The sequence below is a fragment of the Pelophylax lessonae genome (assembly GCF_965119305.1).
Source record: "Pelophylax lessonae genome assembly, chromosome: 2".
NCBI lineage: Eukaryota > Metazoa > Chordata > Amphibia > Anura > Ranidae > Pelophylax > Pelophylax lessonae.
In genome coordinates, this window is record NC_138769.1 from 488,572,312 (window position 1) to 488,593,691 (window position 21,380).

Below are 21,380 nucleotides of genomic sequence, written 5' to 3' on the forward strand. Positions count from 1 at the left end.
CATTGAATAGGGGCACGCTGGTCTCTCTGCATTGAATAGGGGCACGCTGGTCTCTCTGCATTGAATAGGGGCACGCTGGTCTCTCTGCATTGAATAGGGGCACGCTGGTCTCTCTGCATTGAATGGGGGCACGCTGGTCTCTCTGCATTAAATGGGGGCACGCTGGTCACTCTGCATTGAAAGGTGGCACGCTGGTCTCTCTGCATTGAAAGGGGGCACACTGGACTCTTTGCATTGAATGGGGGCACGCTGGTCACTTTGCATTGAATGGGGGCACGCTGGTCCCTCTTCATTGAATGGGGGCACGCTGGTCTCTCTGCATTGAATAGGGGCATGCTGGTCTCTCTGCATTGAATGGGGGCACGCTGGTCACTCTGCATTGAATGGGGGTACGCTGGTCTCTGCATTGAAAGGGGGCACGCTGGTCACTCTGCATTGAAAGAGGGCACGCTGGTCACTCTGCATTGAAAGGGGGCACGCTGGTCACTCTGCATTGAAAGGGGGCACGCTGGTCTCTCTGCATTGAAAGGTGGCACGCTGGTCTCTCCGCATTGAAAGGGGGCACACTGTGGTCACTCTGTATTGAAGGGGGCACACTATACCTTGATTACTGAAGGCCCCTTTCACACTTTTGTGACCTCAAAGTCACGCAATTGTTTACAGCGTTTTTTGCCGCAAAGCAATGCCTATTACATTTTTCTGTTTGCGCCCCCCCCCCCCCCCCCCCAAAAAAAATTTTGAGCACCAGCCGCCACTATATAAATAAAACAATAAAAAATATGCACATTGGAATTCGTTCATATTTTTTTTAAAACTATAGTCCGGCCCCCAACAGTGTCTGAGGGACCGTGAACTGGCCCCCTGTTTAAAAAGTTTGAGGACCCCTGCTCTAGACATTACCCTCAGACACTCAGAGCTACTATTCAGTTTCTTGCTGCCTAGCTCAGGAGTAGGACTAGGATACCCTGCTGGGACTCCTGTCTCAGTTTTGAAATTTTCTTTGAAAATGTTTTTATTTTATTTTCTCACTCACTAACGCTAGCTAGTCAGGGGGATCCTCCTGGAGAACTACAAGCAACAGCCGGGCTGGACTTTGTACTGGATAATGTAGATCCTTATGGTACCCCAGCCTGGCCTACGAGCGTGTGCAGTTTGTGGTCCGCCCAGGCCTCTCCACGACGGTGCTCCGACGGATGATGACGAGCCTGCGGAGAAATTTCTTCACCGGGACGCATCAACCCTGGAACGCCCTGTGTTGCAGCGTCCCCTCTTTGGCTGACAGCACCCCCACTCAGGGTGGGAGGTGATCTGTATCGGAGCGGAGCCCACGTTCCATGGTATGGTGAGTGATACTACCCCTCGTGTCCCTCTGGGGGGTGATGTGGGCCCACTCCTGGGGATGTTCAGAGCTGCAGTCGCTGTGAGGTCCCCCCTGGCCGGTCTTGACGGACCCTGCTTCCCTACTCCATATGGAGGCGCTCACTGCATGGAGGGGGGGGTGTAGGGGCATTACCTTGTCCTGGGGGGCTCCTTTTGGTGCATTTCCGCAGTGGCCAGGGTCCCTGGGCTCCTGTTTGGCGGCGCCGTTTTTCGGCCACCATTTTGGATGAGGGCAGCCAGGCTGCATCAGGTTAAGGGCATCAGCCATTTTATTGGCCTTTGGCGCCGTTTCTGGTGCCATCTTGGATGTGGGCAGCTGCATTGTGAGGGCGGCGGCCATTTTCCCTGTGCTTCTCCTACAGTTTCTATTGGCACCATTGTTGTGTAGCTCAGGGCACTTCGGCCTCTAGTGACGTTTTGTCACTTTCTTCAGCCATATTTCAGCTGCAGATGGATCGTGGAGAAACGGTTTGCTTTTCTCTCTGACACTGTGTGGGGGCTTTTTAGTCTTTGGGGGCATTTTTTTTTCCACAGACAAATTTTGCTAATTCAGTTTACTGAATATATTAAAGGGGGACTTCAGCAGCAGCGCGAGATAGCGGGGCGGACCGCAACCGCTGATTTTAAAGGGCCAGCGCTCCTTTTTTATTTTTGTGCCAAAATGGAGTCTTAGGGCAAAAATTTCCCCACTGATTTGGCGTGTGCATCCAGGGCATCCGGATTGCCTTCCCTAGCTTCTCTTTCTGCAGCCATTGCAACTTTAGCGTCCAAAGTTTATCTTGTCATGTCACAAGTTCATATTCAAAAACTCCGATGCCCTCTCAGTCTTCTGATTCAGAGCCTGATTTGGTTGCCATGGACACTGCACTCCCTGAGGGGTACCTATCCTCACATTCAGACGGTGAGGAGGATTAGTCCTCCGCTTCAGTGCGGGAACTCTCGTTAGTTAAAGCACTTGTTCGCTTCGTCAGGGAGACTTTAAACATTGCTGATGTGCCCACCCAGTCAGGTAAGCGGCTTTCTTTCGGGTCCCGCAAAGCCCAAAAGTCAGGTCAGGTTTTCCACTGCACCCAAAGGAATTTCACGATATTGTGAACGAACAGTAGCGTCGCATTAGGCACGCGCTGGCCAGGTTCAATAAATCCACGGTGGTGCCCGTGGAGGACTCCCCGGTGTTTACAGACCCTATGGATAGTCGCGTGGAGTCACTTTTCCGCCGCATGTTCTTGGTGGCGGGCTCACTCCTCAAGCCTGTGTTCGCTTCTGTGCTGGTTTCTCAGACGGTTACGGCATGGATTAAGGTGCTTAAGTGCAACTTGGTGGCTGAGCCGACCCGACTCTCATTGAGCTCACGGACCGAATGGCCCAGGCCATGTGGTATACCTGTGTGACGCGGCCCTGGTCGCAAGGTTGTCTGCGCTGTGGATTGCACTCTGCCGCATGGTGTGGCTAAAGAGCTGGTCGGCTGACCATGCCTCAAAAAAGGCAGTGTCTGATATCCCTTATTTGGGGGAATGCCTTTTTGGGGACTCATTGGATTAAATTGTCAAGGGTCTCACGGGGGTAAGAGTACCCTCCTATTCCAATCCGGAAAGGGTAAAGCGCCCCGCGCATGGCGGGATCCCTCCTTCAAGGCGCACCGGGGGCTTTTTCGTGTATCGGGGTGCAGAAAAATGGTAACCGTTCATAGACTCTGGTGAGGACAAGAAGGCTTAGTTGGGTGGGCCTGAGCATAGCCAGTGCGGTTCGGAGGACGATTCCTCTTCGGGGGTGGGGGAACGTCTGTGTCGCCTTCCGGAACCCTGGGCGTCTCCGATTCAGGACTCATGGGTTCTTGTCCGTATCTCGGTCTCACCTGGTGGACAGGTTCTTTCCACCATGTCTCCGTTTGTCTCCAGGATTGTTTAGTGGGTTCCCAGGGAGGCGGTGCGGGCTCCACTTGCACAGGGAGTGGTGGTGCCGTTCCTCGGCAAGAAAGGATTCGGGGTCTTTTATCACCCCTGTTCCCGGTGCCCGGGTGCCATGAGTCTTCACCAAGGTTTTATCGGGGTGTTAGCCTGGCTCCCGCACAAGGGGATTGCGATCCCCGGGCATCTGGATGATTTCCTGTTGAGAGAGGTTATCACCCGACCCTGTTTGGGCGATCTGTCGTTCTTCCCTTCTGATCAATGTCCTGGAGTTCAGGGCGATCAATCTCTGTCTGCTCCTTGGACGTCTCGGCTGCACGGTCTCCTGTTTTTCGGGTGCAGTCTGATATTGCCATGGTTGTTTTCTTGCTTCGATTATCATGGGGGCACCTGGAGTGCCCGGGCGGCCACGGAGGTGGCCAAGATTCCGCCTTGGGCCGAGGGGCATGTTCCAGCTCTCTCTGCTGTTCACATTCCTGGAGTGGAGAACTGGCAGGCGGATGGACTATCTGAGTCGTAAGTCCTTGGATCGGGCAAATGGTCTCTACATCCGGAGGTCATTAGTCTCCTGTGTGCTGTGTGCCCGGTGGGGACGCCGGACGTGGATCTGTTCACATCTCGTCTCAACAGTGCGGTGGAAAGGTTCGTGGCCAGGGCTCGAGATCCTCTGGCAGATGCTATGGACGCGTTGGTGGTGCCTTGGCACCAGTTTCAACTGATTTTTGCCTTTCCCCCTATTCATCTGTTGTCCAGGTTCCTCTGCTGGTTGGCGTTGGAACAGGTACGGATGTTTCTGGTGGCCCCAGCACAGCCTTGCTGGTCCTGGTTCGCAGAACTTGTGAAGATGGCCATTGAACCTCCCTGGCAGCTACCCCTGAAGGAAGATCTGCTGTCTCATGGGCTGATCTTTCATCCTGCCTTACGGTCTCTGGCTTTCACGGCTTGGCGGTTGAAGGCCAGGTGTTGAGAGACAGAGGTCTCTCCGATGCTGTCATTCCTACTTGGCTGAGAGCTCGGAAGGCTACCTCCAGGAAGGTTTCTCGTCGTACCTGGAAGGCGTACATTGCCTGGTGTGGGTCGCCAGGGTTGCATCCTCACTCCTTTTCGGTGGCGAGGGTCTGGGCTTTCTTACAGAAAGGTGTGGAACAGCGTTTGGCGCTGGGCACGATTAAAGGTCACGTGTCCACCTTGGCCATTTTCTTCCAGCGTCCCTTGGTGACTACCTGATTCGCACCTTTATTCTAGGGGTGCGTCATCTGGCTCCCCCTGCGGAGGGCTTCTTTGTCTCCGTGGGACCTGAATTTGGTTTTGTCCGTTTTGCGGCCTTCCTTTGAACATATCACAGAACTATGTCTGTCTGTGTTGTCCCAGTAAGTTGCCTTTTCTGGTGGCTATTACTTCTGCTCGCAGAGTGTCTGAATTGGCGGCTCTGCCCTGCCGTTCGCCTTCTCTGGTTGTTCATAGGGATACGGTTGTTCTGTGACCCAACCAGTCTTTTCTCCCTAAGGTGGTGTCTGCTTTCCACCTCAATGAAGATATTGTTTTGCCTTCGCCTTGTGCGTATCCCAAGCATCCCAAGGCATTTGCCTTGCATTCATTGGATGTGGTTTGGGCGATCAGGGTTTACCTGTCGGCCACAAAATCTTTTAGGTAGTCTGATTCCCTGTTTATCCTTTCTGAGGGACATCGGAAGGGTTCGGCTGCGTCCGCTGCTACCATTTCCAGATGGATCAGACAGACTGTTGTTTAGGCCTATTCACTGAAGGGTCAGGTGCTTCCTTTTCCTGTGAGGACACATTCTACTAGTGCCGTGAGTGCCGCTTTGGCTTTTCGCCATCATACTTCTGTGGCTCAGGTGTGCAAAGCGGCGAACTTGGTCGTCTGTGCACATTTTTACAAAATTCTACAAGACTGACGTGATGGCATCCTCGGATGCTTCCTTTGGCCGCACAGTTTTACACGCTGCGGTTTGTTGAAGAAACATGTTTTTTCTCCTCTTTGGGTGAATTTTTGTTCTGGGGTTAGCTCCTGTTGGTGAGCTTTTGTTGCCCTTTTGGCCACGTTTTTTTTTTTTTTTGGCCTTGTTGGCACGTTTCCATTCTGTTTGCGTCTTTTCCCACCCCTCACACCTGCACTTCTTTGGGACATCCCAATAGTGAAGAATACTTAGAAGGGCTGCGCCTGTCAGAGGACGTAAGAGAAAATAAAATTTTTGTAAGAACTTACTGTAAAATTATTTTCTCTGAGTCCTCTGACAGACGCAGCCTTCACCCCTCTATCTTGGGGTTGGTTGTCTTCCTGTACTGCTTGCTGCGAAACTGAATAGTAGCTCTGAGGGTAATGTCTAGAGGGACAGCACCTAAGGTGTGTCTAAGTAAAAGCTTTTAATGAAGTTTTCACTACCTAGCCTGCTCCTGCAGAGGGCGCCATTACCCAATAGTGAAGAATACTTGGAAGGGCTGTGTCTGTCAGAGGACTCAGAGAAAATAATTTTACTGTAAATTCTTACAAAAATTTAATTTTTTTCACTATCTGTGTCCCATTTCGGAGATTTCCTTCGCTTCTGTCCTATAGCCAAACAGAAAATGCGAGGTCCCGGCAAATTTATGAAATTCCTTGGATGCCCCCAGGTCACCAGAACTAGTGTCCTCATTGGATGATTTCCCCTTCTATTATGTTTTTTTTTTTTGGGGGGGGGTGGGGGGGACAACCCAAAATTTGGGATTTTCTTCACTTTCAATGATAATGGGAAACAGGACAAAGAGAGAGAGGGCCACAGACAGCAATAAAAATGGACAGGGGTGCTAATCCCTCTCTACTCTATCAAAAACTAAAAAAATAATAGTTTTCCTTTAGTTCTACTTTAAAGACAAGATTTCATAATCAACCATTTATTTAGCTGATGGGTTTAACATAGCTGCTTCATGCTGATATGTTGGATATCGTACTTTAGTCATGCTAAACTGCCATCATATTTAGGCTTTTATTTGGTGACATTTGTTATGCATTCTGTTGAAGAAAATACATAGCAGATTATTTAATGCTGACAAATAATGATATTCAGATGTTTGATCAGGCTTAACTGTCCTTTCTTTCTGATCAGATTCCTTATTCTACAGTCTAATTTTGATTTTTTTTTTTTAAACAGAGACTTGCTCATTTATATGACACTCTGCATCGGGCTTACAGCAAGGTTACAGAGGTGATGCATACAGGCAAGAGACTTCTGGGGACCTATTTTAGAGTGGCCTTCTTTGGACAAGTAAGGATTATCCACCACCTTTATCTAATTTATGATTATAAAATCGATGATGATTTCTACTAGTATAACTGATGCGCACTCTGATCTGGTTGGTCCCCAGTTAATTTTTGCTAGTGATATAAAAAATGTGAGTTCCATACATGTTGGATAAATGAAGTTGGGTTTCTGAAGGAGCGAAGATTTTCACATACATGCGTAAAGCAGCTGTTCAGGCCTTCGTTGCTGCTTTTGGCCAAGCCAGGCCGGGTCATATCATTTTAGCTAAGCTTTGGAACCCTGTAGCAGATGACGATAAGTTTGACATTGACCTGTCATGAAGGAAACATGCTTTTTTTACCTACTGTTACCTACTGTTACTATTTTTACCTCCTACTCTAAAAATGCTAGCTGCCTGGCTTTCATGCTGACCCTTTTATTATTTCAATACTTTGAGTCCTCAACCAAAGCAAATATTTTAGAAATGGACTTCTTGCTCCTCTGCATACATTTTTTCTAATCTGCATGCTTGTTCTAGTTTAGAGATGCAGAAAGTGTTGGAGCTAATGGGTCAGTATAACAGCTAAGCAGTTAGGATTTTCCCAAGCTGTCAGAAATTACCCCCATCTCCGATTAAATGTTTTCTGAAATATCTATCTTTACTAAAAGCATGGGTTTATTTGAGCAGAGGACATTGCGGGCAATTTACAAAGAATCCGCCAGAATCTTGAGGAGCTGCGCATGGCAACCAATCAGATTCTATCTTTATTTTCAAAGATTAAAGGCTCGTACACACTATAAGAAAATCGGGCGAACATTCGTACGAAAATTCTCAAAGGGACAAATTTTTCTCGTACAGGAAAAACCAAACTATTTTCGTTTAATGTGTACCATTTTCATACGATTTTTGTACAAGGAAAATCAAAAAAGAAAGACTGCGCATGATCAGAAACCATAACCACAAAAAAAAAGCTTTTGTCGTATGAGAATTTTTGTACGAATTTGTGTTCATAGTTTCCGATTTGCTATCAAGCAACGAGGAAAATCGCCCGATTTTCTTAGAATGTGTACTTAACTGACCAAGCTGATCGGTTACTATGCACAGCTGCTCCAGATTCTGTCTGCTCCAGTTTCATTAAGGCTCCATTCACACCTGAGCGTATAATTTTTTGGTGTTTTTTGGGCGTATTTCAGGTGTTTGGAGGCAGGCATTGACATCTAACAAAAACACTTGTAATCTGCCAAAAAATAAGCTCATGTACTTTTTTTTGAGCTTCAGGAGACAAAACGCTCATATGTGAACAGGGGCCATATGAATGGGATTTTGCTTGTTGGGCGATTTGAGAGTTCAGAGATGAGCGTTTTACGAGCTGAAAAACGCTCAGGTGTGAACAGGGCCTTAACCGCCTTAGCGGTAATCCCGAGCGTGACTCGGGGTTGATTTTTCATATCAGGAGCGGTAACCCCGAGTCACGCTCGGGGTGGATTGCAGAGAGCGCAGCGGTGTTCTCTTACCTTATCCTGGCGATCCAGCGATGATCTCTCATTGCTGAGATCGCCAGCCGAGAGTCCCGCCGCTCCTCCTTCCCTCCGTCGGTACGATCACTTCCTAGTTCCGTTCCCTGCAGCAGCAATGCTGCATGGGAGCGGAACTAGGGAGGGAAATTCAAAAAAAAAAAAAAACGTTACACAAAACACACTTTATATTATATATATATATATATATGTATATATATATATATGTATATATATATATAAAATTATATTATTGATTCAATTATAATTCATGCGTTATATATATGTGTGTATATATATATATATATATATATATACACACACACATATATCTATATATAATATATAATGCATGAATTATAATCTAATCAATAATATAATTTTATTATATATATTATATATTAAATAATAAAATAATATTATTGATTCGATTATAATTCATGCGTTTGTGTTTCAAATTTATCACATCTGGGATGTCTACTAGAGTCTTGTTTTGGTCAGGTTTAAGTCAGTAATTACTAAGAATTATAGGCCTATAATACATAACGCCAAATTTCCATGAAAAGAATTGTACCGCTTTTGGTATGTAATTCCAGACATAATCATACCGCCAGGGAGGTTAATTCCACTCATTTATGTTTAGTGATTACAGAGAACTTTTTTCACATTACTCCTGTGCGGTTTTAGAGCTTTTGGTCATCTTGAATGCCTCATTGTTGTTTGCCAAGTTTTAACATATTTTCAGTAAAGCTCGACTTTAAAAATGCCAACTGTGTTTTAAGCCTGGACACACAATAGGATTACTGGACGAATGATCATCTGTTTTTTTTTTTTATGCATGCTAGTCTCCATATCGAAAATTAATAGGTTACTAAAGTATGAAAATTTTTGTACAACAGAATAAAAATTTGGAAATGTCATGTATTTCTATTGTATTTTTGGATAAAATCTGATTAATACTGATTAAACATAAATCGTATAATCTGGTATTGTTCGAGAAAAATTTTTGTGTTCATCCCTTCGGATAATTTCAGATGAAAGCCGTGTATGAACGATCAGAGTATCATAAAAACGCTTTGAAAGCGGTATTTTTTTGTATGGTATTCTAATCGTCTGTACTAGGCCTTAGGATGCTGCATTCGTGCTAAATAAAGCCCCAGCAATCATCCTGATCTGAATATGTTCCACACCACTATAGCAAAAGGAAAAGTCTAGTTATTAGTCATTGGATCACAGATCACATTTCTGTCAGGCATGGAAAGCTTGTTGCTAAATATTCCTTAGTGAAGTGTTTTGACCGTTTGCGTTTCTCCTCTATTTCCTCTACAATCTTAAGGCAGCGGTAAGTCTTGTCGGATTTGGTGGAGAAGTTTACATTGGTCTCTTTCATGCTTTTGTGTGCTTTGCTGTTATAATGTTGGCAGCATTTTGCATACCATGCACGAACAGGTTGATTCCTTTTCACTTCTCATCTGACTAGTAAAGTCTTTCCATCTGCACATTTGCTCTGTGTGTAATGCATGTATTGCAAATTTGAATGGCTGTAAGTTGGTGTGCCATTTGTATTATGTGGATCCTTAGCACCACAGCCATTCTTTAGACTGCACACTCTGCTTAAAGTTTATGGAAGCTTCTCATTCGGATGCTGTTTTCAGGAGACTCTGTGCTCTTCTTCCACGAAAAGCAATGTGACTGTTGTTTTATTCTGCTTACTCCTCTCTTTTATGCTTTTATAGCAATACCAGTTTACAGACAGTGAAACAGATGTGGAGGTAATTCCTGTAGAGTGGCTTACTCATAAGGCACTGCAGTTACAGTATCTTTAAAGGGTTTGGTTTGATGTGAATTCTGTTCTTAATTTCAATTTTCTTTGTGGCATCCTCTTGTGATCATTATTCTCCATTTCACTTAAAAAAAAAAAAAAAAAAAAAAGTTTCACTATTTTTGGATTTAGTTAATCCTTTCCTCCATTTTTTAACTGCCCTTTTATAATTATTCTAATGTGAATCAGTGTCTAGAAACATCATACATTTGTCGATTTTATCTTTTAATTTGTCATTTCAAACAGCAACTATCCTGCCAAAATGGCACTCCTGCAATGGCCAGGAAACTCTGAGAACCTCCTGAAAGCCTGTTGGTGCTGGCAGTTTTTAAATCCAATTACTATAAAAAGAAAAGCAACATCATTACATTAGAGATTTACATGTACAATTTTTGGCATTTGTAAAAAAATACATTTTTTACATTAAGGTCCATTCATTGGATCTATGGCTGACTTTATTAAGAAAGTAAAAAGAACAGCTAAAAAATATCCTTCCTTACTTAAGATTATTTATTTAGTTCAGCGTAATGAACATTTATATTACATGAACATTTATTTATTTGTAAGGAAATGAGGGCATTTAGGTAGATGTGTGCTATGGAAGTCTGGCGAATGCCATTTTGGCCAAACAAAAGAAATCTAACCCTCATAAGTATAATTAATTATAACAGAATATTGATTCTGGAGCTGTAAGAGGTGTATTTAACAGAATATTGATTCTGGGGCTGCAAGAGGTTATACATAAACAGCAAGGTGTAAGGCCTGCTATGACAAAATGAGCTGCTCAAAAGAGGACCTCAGAAAACTGAAAGCCTACAAATGATTATTATTTTATACAAGAAAAATATTGATGCATGGGATTAACTACAGTATCACTGTCACTGACCAATAACTGTTTCATACCATGTTGCGTCTCTTTCTCAGTGACATGTTCATTTTTTTATATTTATTTTAATTCTCAATTGTCTTGTAAAGCATCACGTAATATGTTTTTCATTGTGTGCAAAGTGTTCACAGTTTTGTCCTCCTTGTTTTCTCCCTTTGGTAGCATAACTAAATCTAATCCAGATAAGTTTTGCAGGGTTTCTTTGAAGAAGAGGATGGGAAGGAATATATTTACAAGGAGCCCAAGCTCACTCCACTGTCTGAGATCTCTCAACGACTTCTCAAGCTGTACTCAGACAAATTTGGTGCTGAAAATGTGAAAATGATACAGGATTCTGGCAAGGTATGACTACAGACGGAAGAAGTTTTATAAACCCTCACTCGAGTATTACTAACTTATATTTTAGGAAAACTGAAAATCCCCTGTTTCTAGAGGGCCTTCTGTGCAATAATGGAGACATGGCTTTTCCTCCTTGCAGTATTTTACTGATCAATCATATGCAAAAGTAGAAGCAGCACTGTAATTAGATGCAAATGGTCATTGGTGAAGAGAGGAAGAGTCACAGCAACATTTCATTGCCTGGTGCTTTTATCAAGCTGAAAAGCTATATGAGTAGCTTAACCGCTTAAGGACCACCCACCCGCATTTTACTACAAATGGGCGGCACATACCCTGCTCCCGGGTTAAGGAAATGCAAAGCAGGAAGAAGGAACAAAAATATTTTTAGTAAAAAACAGCATACGTTACACACATTAACACTTGTTAGGCACAACCTTGACTACTCTAAGATGTTAACCCCTTTATTATTAGTACAGTGACCATGCAAAGTATTATCACTGATCACTGTATTAATGTCACTGATGATGCCTATTGCACTATCCCAGCCTCACTATAAGCAACTGATTGCCGCAATTACTAGTGTAAGCAAAATAAATAAAAATTCCAGTATATACTGTATACCATAGTTTGTAGGGGCTATAACTTTCACACAAACCAATCAATATACACTTATTGGGATATATTTTTTTTTCTACAAAAGACATGTAGCAGAATACATTTTGGCCTAAATTTGAGGAAATTTGATTTTTTTTTTTTTAAGATATGTTTTATAGCAGAACGTAAACATTTATTTTATTTATTTTTTTTAAAATGTTCTGTCTTTTTTTCGTTCATAAAATAAAAAGCCCAGTGGTGATTAAATACAACCAAAAGAAAGCTCTATTTGTGTGAAAAAAAAATTAACTTTCTATTTGGGTACTACATTACATGACTGCTTAATTACCAGTTAAAGTAGCACAGTGCTAAATGGCAAAAAATGGCCTGGTCACGAAAGGGGTAAAACCTTCTGGAGCTCAAGTGGTTAAAAAACAAAGCTGATTTCTCATGTGCGGTGGATAATTTTATGTTGCTTTGAAAAAATTGTGGTACCTTTCACAAAAACTGGCTGAGTATTTTTCTCATTATCATATACCAATATGAATAGTGCTATTCCTTAGAGTGCAGAAATAATTTTTGGTTTTGTATAAAATTGCACAATTTAATTTCCAAATCTCATTTTAAACAACATGTTCCATCATAATGTGACAAAATTAACATTTTTCACATTTTATGATGGAGATTGTTGTTGAAAATGATACGATTTTGATATTTAATTGTGCAATTATATAAAAAATATATATATTTCTGCACCTAAATGAATAGTGCTATACATGTTTGGTATATGATTTATGCAAATATCTGTTTGTGGGTATTTATGTTGGCAGCTGTTCTGAAATTGCAACTTGAAACACATTTTGTTTGTATTTGAAATTATTACTTATATTGATTGATTATATAGATTTCACACTGCTGCACTTATAGTGGTAGCACCTATAACATTTTTATAAATATCTGTGGTGGGTTATTGTTCGATTCATTTTTTTTTTGTTTTTTTTTTAAATTTGCATTAGCGCAGAGTTTATTTGCTTTTGCATTTTTCCCATTAGCCTCTTGTTTGCTTCCGTTTATAAAGGTAAACCCAAAAGACTTAGACTCCAAATATGCCTACATCCAAGTCACGCATGTCACGCCTTACTTTGAAGACAAAGAACTGCAGGAAAGAAAAACAGAGTTTGAAAAAAGTCACAATATTCGCCGCTTTGTGTTTGAGCTGCCATTTACCCTCTCTGGAAAAAGGCAGGGTGGGGTGGAAGAGCAATGTAAACGCCGAACTATACTCACTGGTAGGTATATATATTATACTATGTAAAGCTAGTGAATCAAAATTGCAGAAACTGTACTATACTGTTATTCTAAAAAACATCATAGTGTAAGAAAGTGTATAGGTATGTTTTTACCACCTTGGAGCAATTTTAAACCTACAAACAAGGGTTTTTTTTTATAGGCTTTTTTTCCTTAATTTTTAACTGGTGATCCAGAAAATAAGTCTGTTATTTTTCAACTCTATTTAACAGACCAAGCTGTCCAGACAAAGAGGCCAGTAAAGGGTTGAGACAAACCATTTAGCACTTACAGGTGTGCTTACAATGGTCCGCTTTTATCTGTTTCTGTAAAACCTTTATTCCAAAAATATATATTTTTTTTTTGCTGTATGCTGTAAGGTGTTATCTGGATTTTAGCTTCAATTCTTTAGCCAAGTCCATCTAAATCTGCTAGTCGAAGGCTCTGGTCAGACGATGGGGTTGCATCCGAGTGCACAGGCATTTCCACAAAGCCCATTAATTTTAGTGGGCTGCCCTACATGCAAGAAATGTACACGTTAATGCAGTATTATGTGTTCTGGCGTGCATGAACACACGTATTAGAAAGATGTGTAGAGGTGCCATGTAGGATTAATACAGTAACTTTATTCTGTTATACATTGCCTTCCTGGACATGTTTCAGAGTTAGAATTTTGTCTCAGGTGACAACCTCTAAGTCCAAAACACCCAAGCCACTTGGCTAATTCTTGCTGTTAGTATCAGAGGTAACAGATGCAGAATCAAACATGCAATTTAGTTTGAACTAAATTAAGTTTTTCCTCTCCTTTTTGGATACACAACCATGTCCTGCTGCTACTGCTGACACTGGTTAAACTGGCGAAAGTGCATAATCAAGCTTGTGATTTAAATTCATCAAGGCAAATATTTGAAGTTGAACTTCAGGCAAACCGCCAAATACACAGATGCAATGCCTATTTAACTGTCTTACCTCCCAGGGCATTTTTAGTTCTGTGCAGTTTTGTGAGCTAGACAAGACAAGTAGCAGCTGAGCATGAACACCTAGTTCAGAAATTGCCCCTACCTTGTTACTAAACAGTGAAGGAGCAGCAGCACAGTAATATGGCCACTTGTTCTCTCCTGCATTCCTGCTCACAGATAGTAAAGCCTGATAGGCTCAGAGTGCTGACTCTGCCCTTTCCCAGTTTAAGTGCTGCTGCACATGCAATTACAGGAAGTTAATGTTAGGTTTAATGTACTTATGCTAGCTGTATATAAAAATGTACATTCTTTCTTGTTCATGGAGGAACACAGGATTGAGAAACAATTGGGTTATACTGCTACCTAAAGTAGTATTTGGGCATTGGCCAAAAAAAAAAAAACAGCCCACTACCAGCATGTCCTATGAGAATGTATGCCCTTTCTCAACTGTTTACCAGTTTTTTACTTGCCTTTTTTACATATGGATGGAGGTGATGCCTTTATACAGTTATCCAGATTGGTGCTTTCTCAGCAGTAGCTTTGGAGGCTGTACATTGACACTGCTGTTCTGGACAATTGCATGACTTGCCTTAAATGTGACCTTGGGGCACTAGGTTTTGCATTATAGTGCTTTCCAGACCTTTGTGAACTGTGTTAGCTGGTGACAGAGTGCTTTTCAGGTTCAGATCTTTGGCACAGTCTCTGGTGTGCATCTTGTTGTAAGAGCACTGGTCTCAGCACTGGGAGCTACCTCATCTATTCGAACTGCAGGGCACCGTTATTACCTCTACTTTCTGTTGGTCTTTCACTAAAATAGTTAAAATGCTTGTTCCACCATTCGGCCTGGGGCACCACTGCTTCTAATTGCAGGAGACCTATAGATTCATCTCAGTTGATCCTTGCTGCCTACGGTACCTGATCCCCTATAGCCATTTGCAGGGCTGCTGTTAGAAATCGCGGGGCCCCGTACAGACTACCTGGCAGGGCCCCCCCAAGAAAATATTAAAGATATATTTAGCTAAAATTACAACAAAATCACTATTAGCAGACAGAAATATAACATAACTCGCATAATTCCTGCTAAATCTAAAAAAAAAAAAACTATATTAAATAAAAAAGATGAGATGAGAAAAATATACAGGCTGGGCAAGTTGGAGCTCAGTGATCAGAGAGACAGAAACAAAGTTACAATTTACAAATAAACTCCTGAGCAGAGATAAGTGCTGGGAGGGGGGGCCCACACAGGGAGGGGGATTAGTGAGGGACAACTGTCTTTCTCAACAGATACAAGCTGATAACAGGGAGAGGGACAGATCAGATTCAGGTGCTGGAGGAAGATTTCTGTATTTCATCACTAGTCCCCCTCTCTGTGTGGGCCCCCTACAAGAGGGCTGGTGGTCCCCCCACCTATCAGCGGCCCTGGCCATTTGAGCCACTCCTGCTTCCAGCAGCTGGTTCATGAGTACCAAAGGATTTACCTTGTCTTCTAAGTTAGCCCCTGCTTGCTGTGCAACAGTTCGCAAATACACAGGGAACGGTCCCAATGTATCAGGTCCCTCCAGCTCTGCAGGCTTTCCACTAACAGCCAGAAAATCTGTCCCCTGCTTAAAGCGGAGTTCCGGGCACAAAAACATTTTTTCAATGAACATACCCCCGGGACAGTCAGGGCTAGTACATTCCACAATGGCTAGCCTCTGATCTGTCCCGGTTCGCACTTACCTGCAAGAAGAAATACTCACTTATAAAATTTCTTCTACAGCGTTGCATCTCTGTTGTGGGCAGCTGAAGCCAGCGCGATCCTCTTCTGAGTCCTCTTCCGTGTCTTCTTCTCCCAGAATGCGCCTGCACCGGCCCCTCTTGTCACTTCTGGTGCGGCGCCGCATTCCTACACAGCTTCTGGGCACGCCCAGAAGCTGTTTAGCAGGGAATGCGGCGTCGCGCCGGAAGGGACGAGCGGGGCCGGTCCCGTCGCATTGATTCCTGGGAGCGATGACGTTCAGCTCCCAGGAATCATCGCAAACCGGAAGTGACGGCGCAGACCGCGGCCACAGAGGGAGGAAGTGGAAAATAGGTGAGTATTTCTTTCTACAATTACAAGGTAAGTAAAAAAAAAAAAAAAAATAATCCTAACTATCCAATTCCTTTTCAGGTGAAGAAGAGCAAGCGGATGGCCACAAAATCGATTAGGTCGATTTTGTGCCCGGAACTCCGCTTTAAGTAACATTCCTCGTGAGCTATTTTAGTTTTGCTAGTACGGCCTGTGCGCCTCAGTTTTAACCTGGAAGGATTTCATGGCAGTCATGCGGGATTTCTTGAGCCAAATTGCATTTCTGATTGTGTACTGTGGCTGCAGAGGTCATAAGTTTTCCCCAATGACTTCCCCTGCAGAATCATTATCTGAACTGCCTGCAGCCTTGGCGGCCTCTGAGCTTTCAGCTGCAGAGCCTCAAACTGTTAGTCAGAAATCATTGCTTGATGATGATGTCCCTAAAGAGCTACAGATTCTTATTGATTTCATGAGTGCCAACTTAAAAATGGAAGAACAACTTGTAGCTTTTGCCTTTCTAAGATCTTTTTAAGGCCCCTAAGGCAGCCCATAGGTTTTTTTTTTTTTTCTTTTCGTTCAACTAGTGGTTTGAACACAAGACACAAAGACTTGATTTTCCCATCCACACATTTGAGGTGTAAGGGGGATCTTCTTTGCATAGCCTTTGTATTCTGATAGCGAGGAGGCTTCTGGGCTGTCGGAATACCACTGATCAGCGCTGCTCTGTGTATGACCTGTACATTTAATGTATCTAGTGCACCATAACCAAGCTCAATCTTTTAACCTTGCCAATGCTAGCTTGTTTTCATTTCCAAAACATTGTGACAAAACATCAGATCACCTTGGAGTGCCTGTTTTTCAAAAAGAGTTCATTTTGGGGGGTTTTGTTCTGTCCTGGCATATTCATTTGGTCTGATTTATAACAAAATAAAACTTTTTTCCTTTTTGTATTACAAAAAAAAAAAATTAGTAGTTATTAACTTTCTCCCATCCGCGCTACAGCCTATATACGGCTGCAGCACGGACTCAAATTTTCGGGAGGCCGTTTTTAAACGACCTCCAGTGACACGCCCCCCGCGCTCTCCCGCGAGCGCGCATCGGGGAGAATCTGTGTCGGCCGTGTCCCTTGGACACGGCCGATCACAGATCGTGGTGAATGGCCAATCACAGCGGCCATTCACCACGTGATCAAGCCGTCCAATGAGAGATGATCTCATATGTAAACATATGAGATCATCTCTCATCGCCGGCGCTCCTTCCTCACACAGACACTGCAGTGTGAGGAAGGAGGGGGAGCCGACAGCCGCTGGGGACACAGAGAAATGTAATCAGGGCACTGATCACCAGTGCCCTGATTACTAAAGGTAAAAAAAACCACACACATTGCCCCCCCATCAGTGCCCGCCATCAGTGCCCCCATCAATGCCCACAATCAGTGCCCATAGTGCTGCCAGTCAGTGCCCATCAGTGCCTGCTCATCTAGGCACTGATGAGCACTGACTGGCAGCACTATGGGCACTGAGTGTGGGCACTGATGGTGCTGCCCATCATTGCTCATCAGTGCTCATCAGTGCCACCCGTCAGTGTCCATCAGTGCCATCCGCCAGTGCCCATCAGTGCCGCCCGTCAGTGCCGCCTCTCAGTGCCCAGCAGTGCCACCTCTCAGTGCCCAGCAGTGCCGCCTATCAATGCCGCCTATCAGTGCTCATCAGTGCGGCATATTAGTACCTCCTCATCAGTGCCCATAAGTGCCAGCTCATCAGTGCCCATCAGTGCAGCCTATCAGTGCCCATCAGTGCAGCCTCATCAGCGCACATCAGTGAGGGAGAAATTTTTATTTTCAAAATTTACTCGCAGAAAATAAGAAAAACTTTTTTTTTTTTTTCAAAATTTTCTGTCTTTTTTCTTTTTTTTTGTAAAAAAATAAAAAACCCAGAGGTGATTAAATACCACCAAAAGAAAGCTCTGTTTGTGTGAAAAAAATGATAAAAATTTCATATGGGTACAGTGTAGCATGACCGCGCAATTGTCATTCAAAGTGTGCGAGCGCTGAAAGCTGAAAATTGGCCTGGATGGGAATGGTGTTTAAGTGCACAGTAGGCAAGTGGTTAAATACCACCAAATTAAAGCTCTATTGGTCAAAAAAAGAACTTTAATCATTAGCGCTATAAATAGGTACCATATACATTATAAAATCTTCTTAGTGTGTTCCAAGCCTTGAACACGTTTAAGGCAATATAAAGACTATTCAGACTTCACAAATCATGCACTTGCCCTAGTTTGTGACTTACAAATTTAGTAATGCTTGAATTAGAATGATAGCCCCAAACAAATCAGCAGTGACAGCTCCCATGTACCTTTCTTTGAGGGTCACCTTTAACACAAAATTACTGTTTCTCTCCTACAGCTTTACACAGTTTCCCTTATGTGAAAAAGCGTATTCCTGTCATGTATCAGCACCACACTGACCTGAATCCCATAGAAGTAGCAATTGATGAAATGAGTAAAAAAGTAGCTGAGCTTCGTCAGCTTTGCTCTTCTTCAGAAGTGGATATGATCAAATTACAATTAAAACTGCAAGGCAGTGTCAGTGTACAGGTAAGTTTCCTGTGATAGTTTATTACTTCTTATTTAAGCTTTATCCCTGAAAGCATATGGTGGCTTGGCATTCTTTTAGATCTTCTTGTGTTGTTATTAAAAAAAATAAACTTTACTCCCATATAAATGGTATGATGCTCAAGAATCCTACAGTCATGTTTTGGTCCACACTAGTCATTTTGCCCCTTTGTCTGCAGCCATAAATTGGTCACTTTAACCTTGACCAATTCCACTCTTCTTCATTATTATTCTTCAGGGCTTCCAGGACGGTTCAGAGCGTTCTGATTTGTCAGCACCAGTGCTACACTGGCTGCGTGGGCACTGACAGCGCATCACCCACAGTGCGGACCGGGGGAGGGTTTAGGGTGTGTGTTCACAATTTCAGTTTTTTTAGAAAAGGTGAACGAATGCTTTAATTACCAACACTACTATTGGTTGGCATAACATTTTAAACCACTTAGATTATGTCAAAACCTTCAAGAGATTTGTTAAACTCTATACTGTTGTATATTTGGATATGTTGAAGACTTTTAATGGTGTGGCTTTTTCTTTCCAGGTAAATGCTGGACCTTTAGCGTATGCAAGAGCTTTCTTGGATGATACCAACACTAAAAGATATGCAGACAACAAAATAAAACAACTAAAAGAGGTGTTCAGGTAATTTTGAATAGTACTAACAGATTATGAAATCAGGAGTAGGAACAAATTGCTAATTGCAAAAGTAGCCACAAATGTTGGATGAATCCAAAATATTAGCATAAAGCTAATAACTAGCTGCTGCTATAAATAATAAATACAAATTCGACAAGGTGTGACCAATACAATTAACTAAAAGAAACTGATAACACTAGCAGCGCTAAAATATAAATCTATAAAATCTATAGTAACAGCCACAGATAAGTATGGGAGTGGTGCAGCATGCACTTAGTGCGAATAGTGACTATATAGTCCAAAAATAACCAGCAGGTGTATATGAACTTCAAGACCACAATGTCCTTCAGAACGGTAATGAATGAATGGAATACAGTCCTCTTGTACACCAATGTTCCTCCACCATCCACCAGTGCCGCCACCCGTCAGATTGGACACTCACCACCAGGATGATAAATATGCGCCTGTAGAACAAGGTAATGCTCCTCCTCAAATAATAACGGCTGCAGATCAACTTCCCCGGGTCTGTGTCTCCGATTGCAATTCACTCATAGTGGTAGCATGTGAATAAACATATAAGCGGGGAACTCATAGCATAATTCCATATTGTTTATTAATACAAAGCACACAATAACACGAATACCCCTACCCGATGAAAAGCTACTCACAAACTTGCAGAGAAATGTCAGCGTTGTCAATATATGGCCGTCAGTCCGACGCTGCACAGATAGTAACCAACCGCTCGGTACCTGAGCCGCTTGGAACTTGCAGCTTGGCGTCTGGCGTTGTCAAGGTGACCGCGTACTCATGCCCTAATGCGTTTCGTTATCACGGACTTCTACGGAGGTCCCCCGCTTATATGTTTATTCACATGCTACCACTATGAGTGAATTGCAATCGGAGACACGGACCCGGGGGATTTGATCTGCAGCCGTTATTATTTGAGGAGGAGGAGCATTACCTTGTTCTACAGGCGCAGATTTATCATCCTGGTTGATGGTGGAGGCACATTGGTGTACAAGAGGACTGTATTCCATTCATTCATTACCGTTCTGAAGGGCATTGTGGTCTTGAAGTTCATATACACCTGCTGGTTATTTTGGACTATGTAGTCACTATTCACACTAAGTGCATGCTGCACCACTCCCATACTTATCTGTGGCAGTACTAACAGATGGTTAACCTTTTTTTATCTGGCATATATATTTTGCTTAGTGCACATCTTTTGTAGCGAAGTTAGATGTCAGTGTGGGTTTAATCATTAATTTTTAATCTATTTGAAATCTCAAATAAACATTTCCAAGGAATTTTTTTTTTTTTGTTTAGTAATTTTTGATTGCTTCTTCAGAAAAGAAAAGCAATACAGTGTATTAATACTATATCAAAACACACAAGTAGTATCAAAACAACTTTAATTCACATCGCTCTCTAACTGAATAGATATTTAATATATCTAGTATATTGTATTCTGCCATACTTTGAGTCTGAAATTCGAAGGAATTTACCATAATTTATGGAAAGGGTACCTAGATTTCACCACAAGGCACTTGAATACACAAATTTACTATGTTTTTTGAGTTGTTGATTTATATTATTAGGTGCCATAATAGTGTGCTTTCTCCAGCAGATATATTAACATCTCAAATGAGACTTGTTTTTGGCAATATTTTAATGACCTTTTAATTAATTTAGGCAATTTGTTGAAGCATGCGGCCAGGCCTTGTGTGTAAATGAAAGGCTCATAAAGGAGAACCAGTTTGAATATCAAGAAGAGATGAAAGCTAATTACAGAGAAATGGTGAAAGAGCTGTCTGAAATCATGCATGAGCAGGTATGTAGTGAAGCACATTGAATATGCTGTGTGTGGAATATACGCTGTTTTTATGTTATGCCAAAGTAGTCCCGTATTTTACCATTCTCATTTATCAAAGAATCTTTATTTAGATTTGTCTTGTAACCCAACAGTAACCAGTTGGTTTCAGTTTATGATATAGCAAGTCAACCTTAGAGAATTATCTAGGTCAGCACTGACAGTTCTCATTTTAAATAGAATATATAATTCTTTATAATTAAAATAAGACCTAATTTGGCTTATTTCTACTGTATCCACAACAAATACTCAGAATAAAATAAACCTGAAAAATGAAAGTCAAATCC

The 21,380-nt window shown here is 42.5% G+C and overlaps 1 protein-coding gene across 7 annotated transcripts in view; it reads left to right on the plus strand.

The window, feature by feature from the left end:
- DOCK9 (dedicator of cytokinesis 9) overlaps window positions 1-21,380 on the plus strand; it is a 490,995-nt gene that overhangs the window by 463,547 nt on the left and 6,068 nt on the right. For 6 of the 7 annotated variants that reach the window (XM_082245713.1, XM_082245711.1, XM_082245714.1 and 3 more), the window contains exons 47-52: window positions 6,436-6,549; window positions 10,944-11,090; window positions 12,760-12,970; window positions 18,382-18,572; window positions 19,129-19,229; window positions 20,916-21,054. In XM_082245713.1, the coding sequence (XP_082101839.1) occupies window positions 6,436-6,549; window positions 10,944-11,090; window positions 12,760-12,970; window positions 18,382-18,572; window positions 19,129-19,229; window positions 20,916-21,054 (903 nt within the window). Of the gene's footprint in view, window positions 1-6,435; window positions 6,550-9,776; window positions 9,813-10,943; window positions 11,091-12,759; window positions 12,971-18,381; window positions 18,573-19,128; window positions 19,230-20,915; window positions 21,055-21,380 lie in introns of all 7 variants that reach the window. The other variant, XM_082245716.1, reaches the window with a different exon arrangement.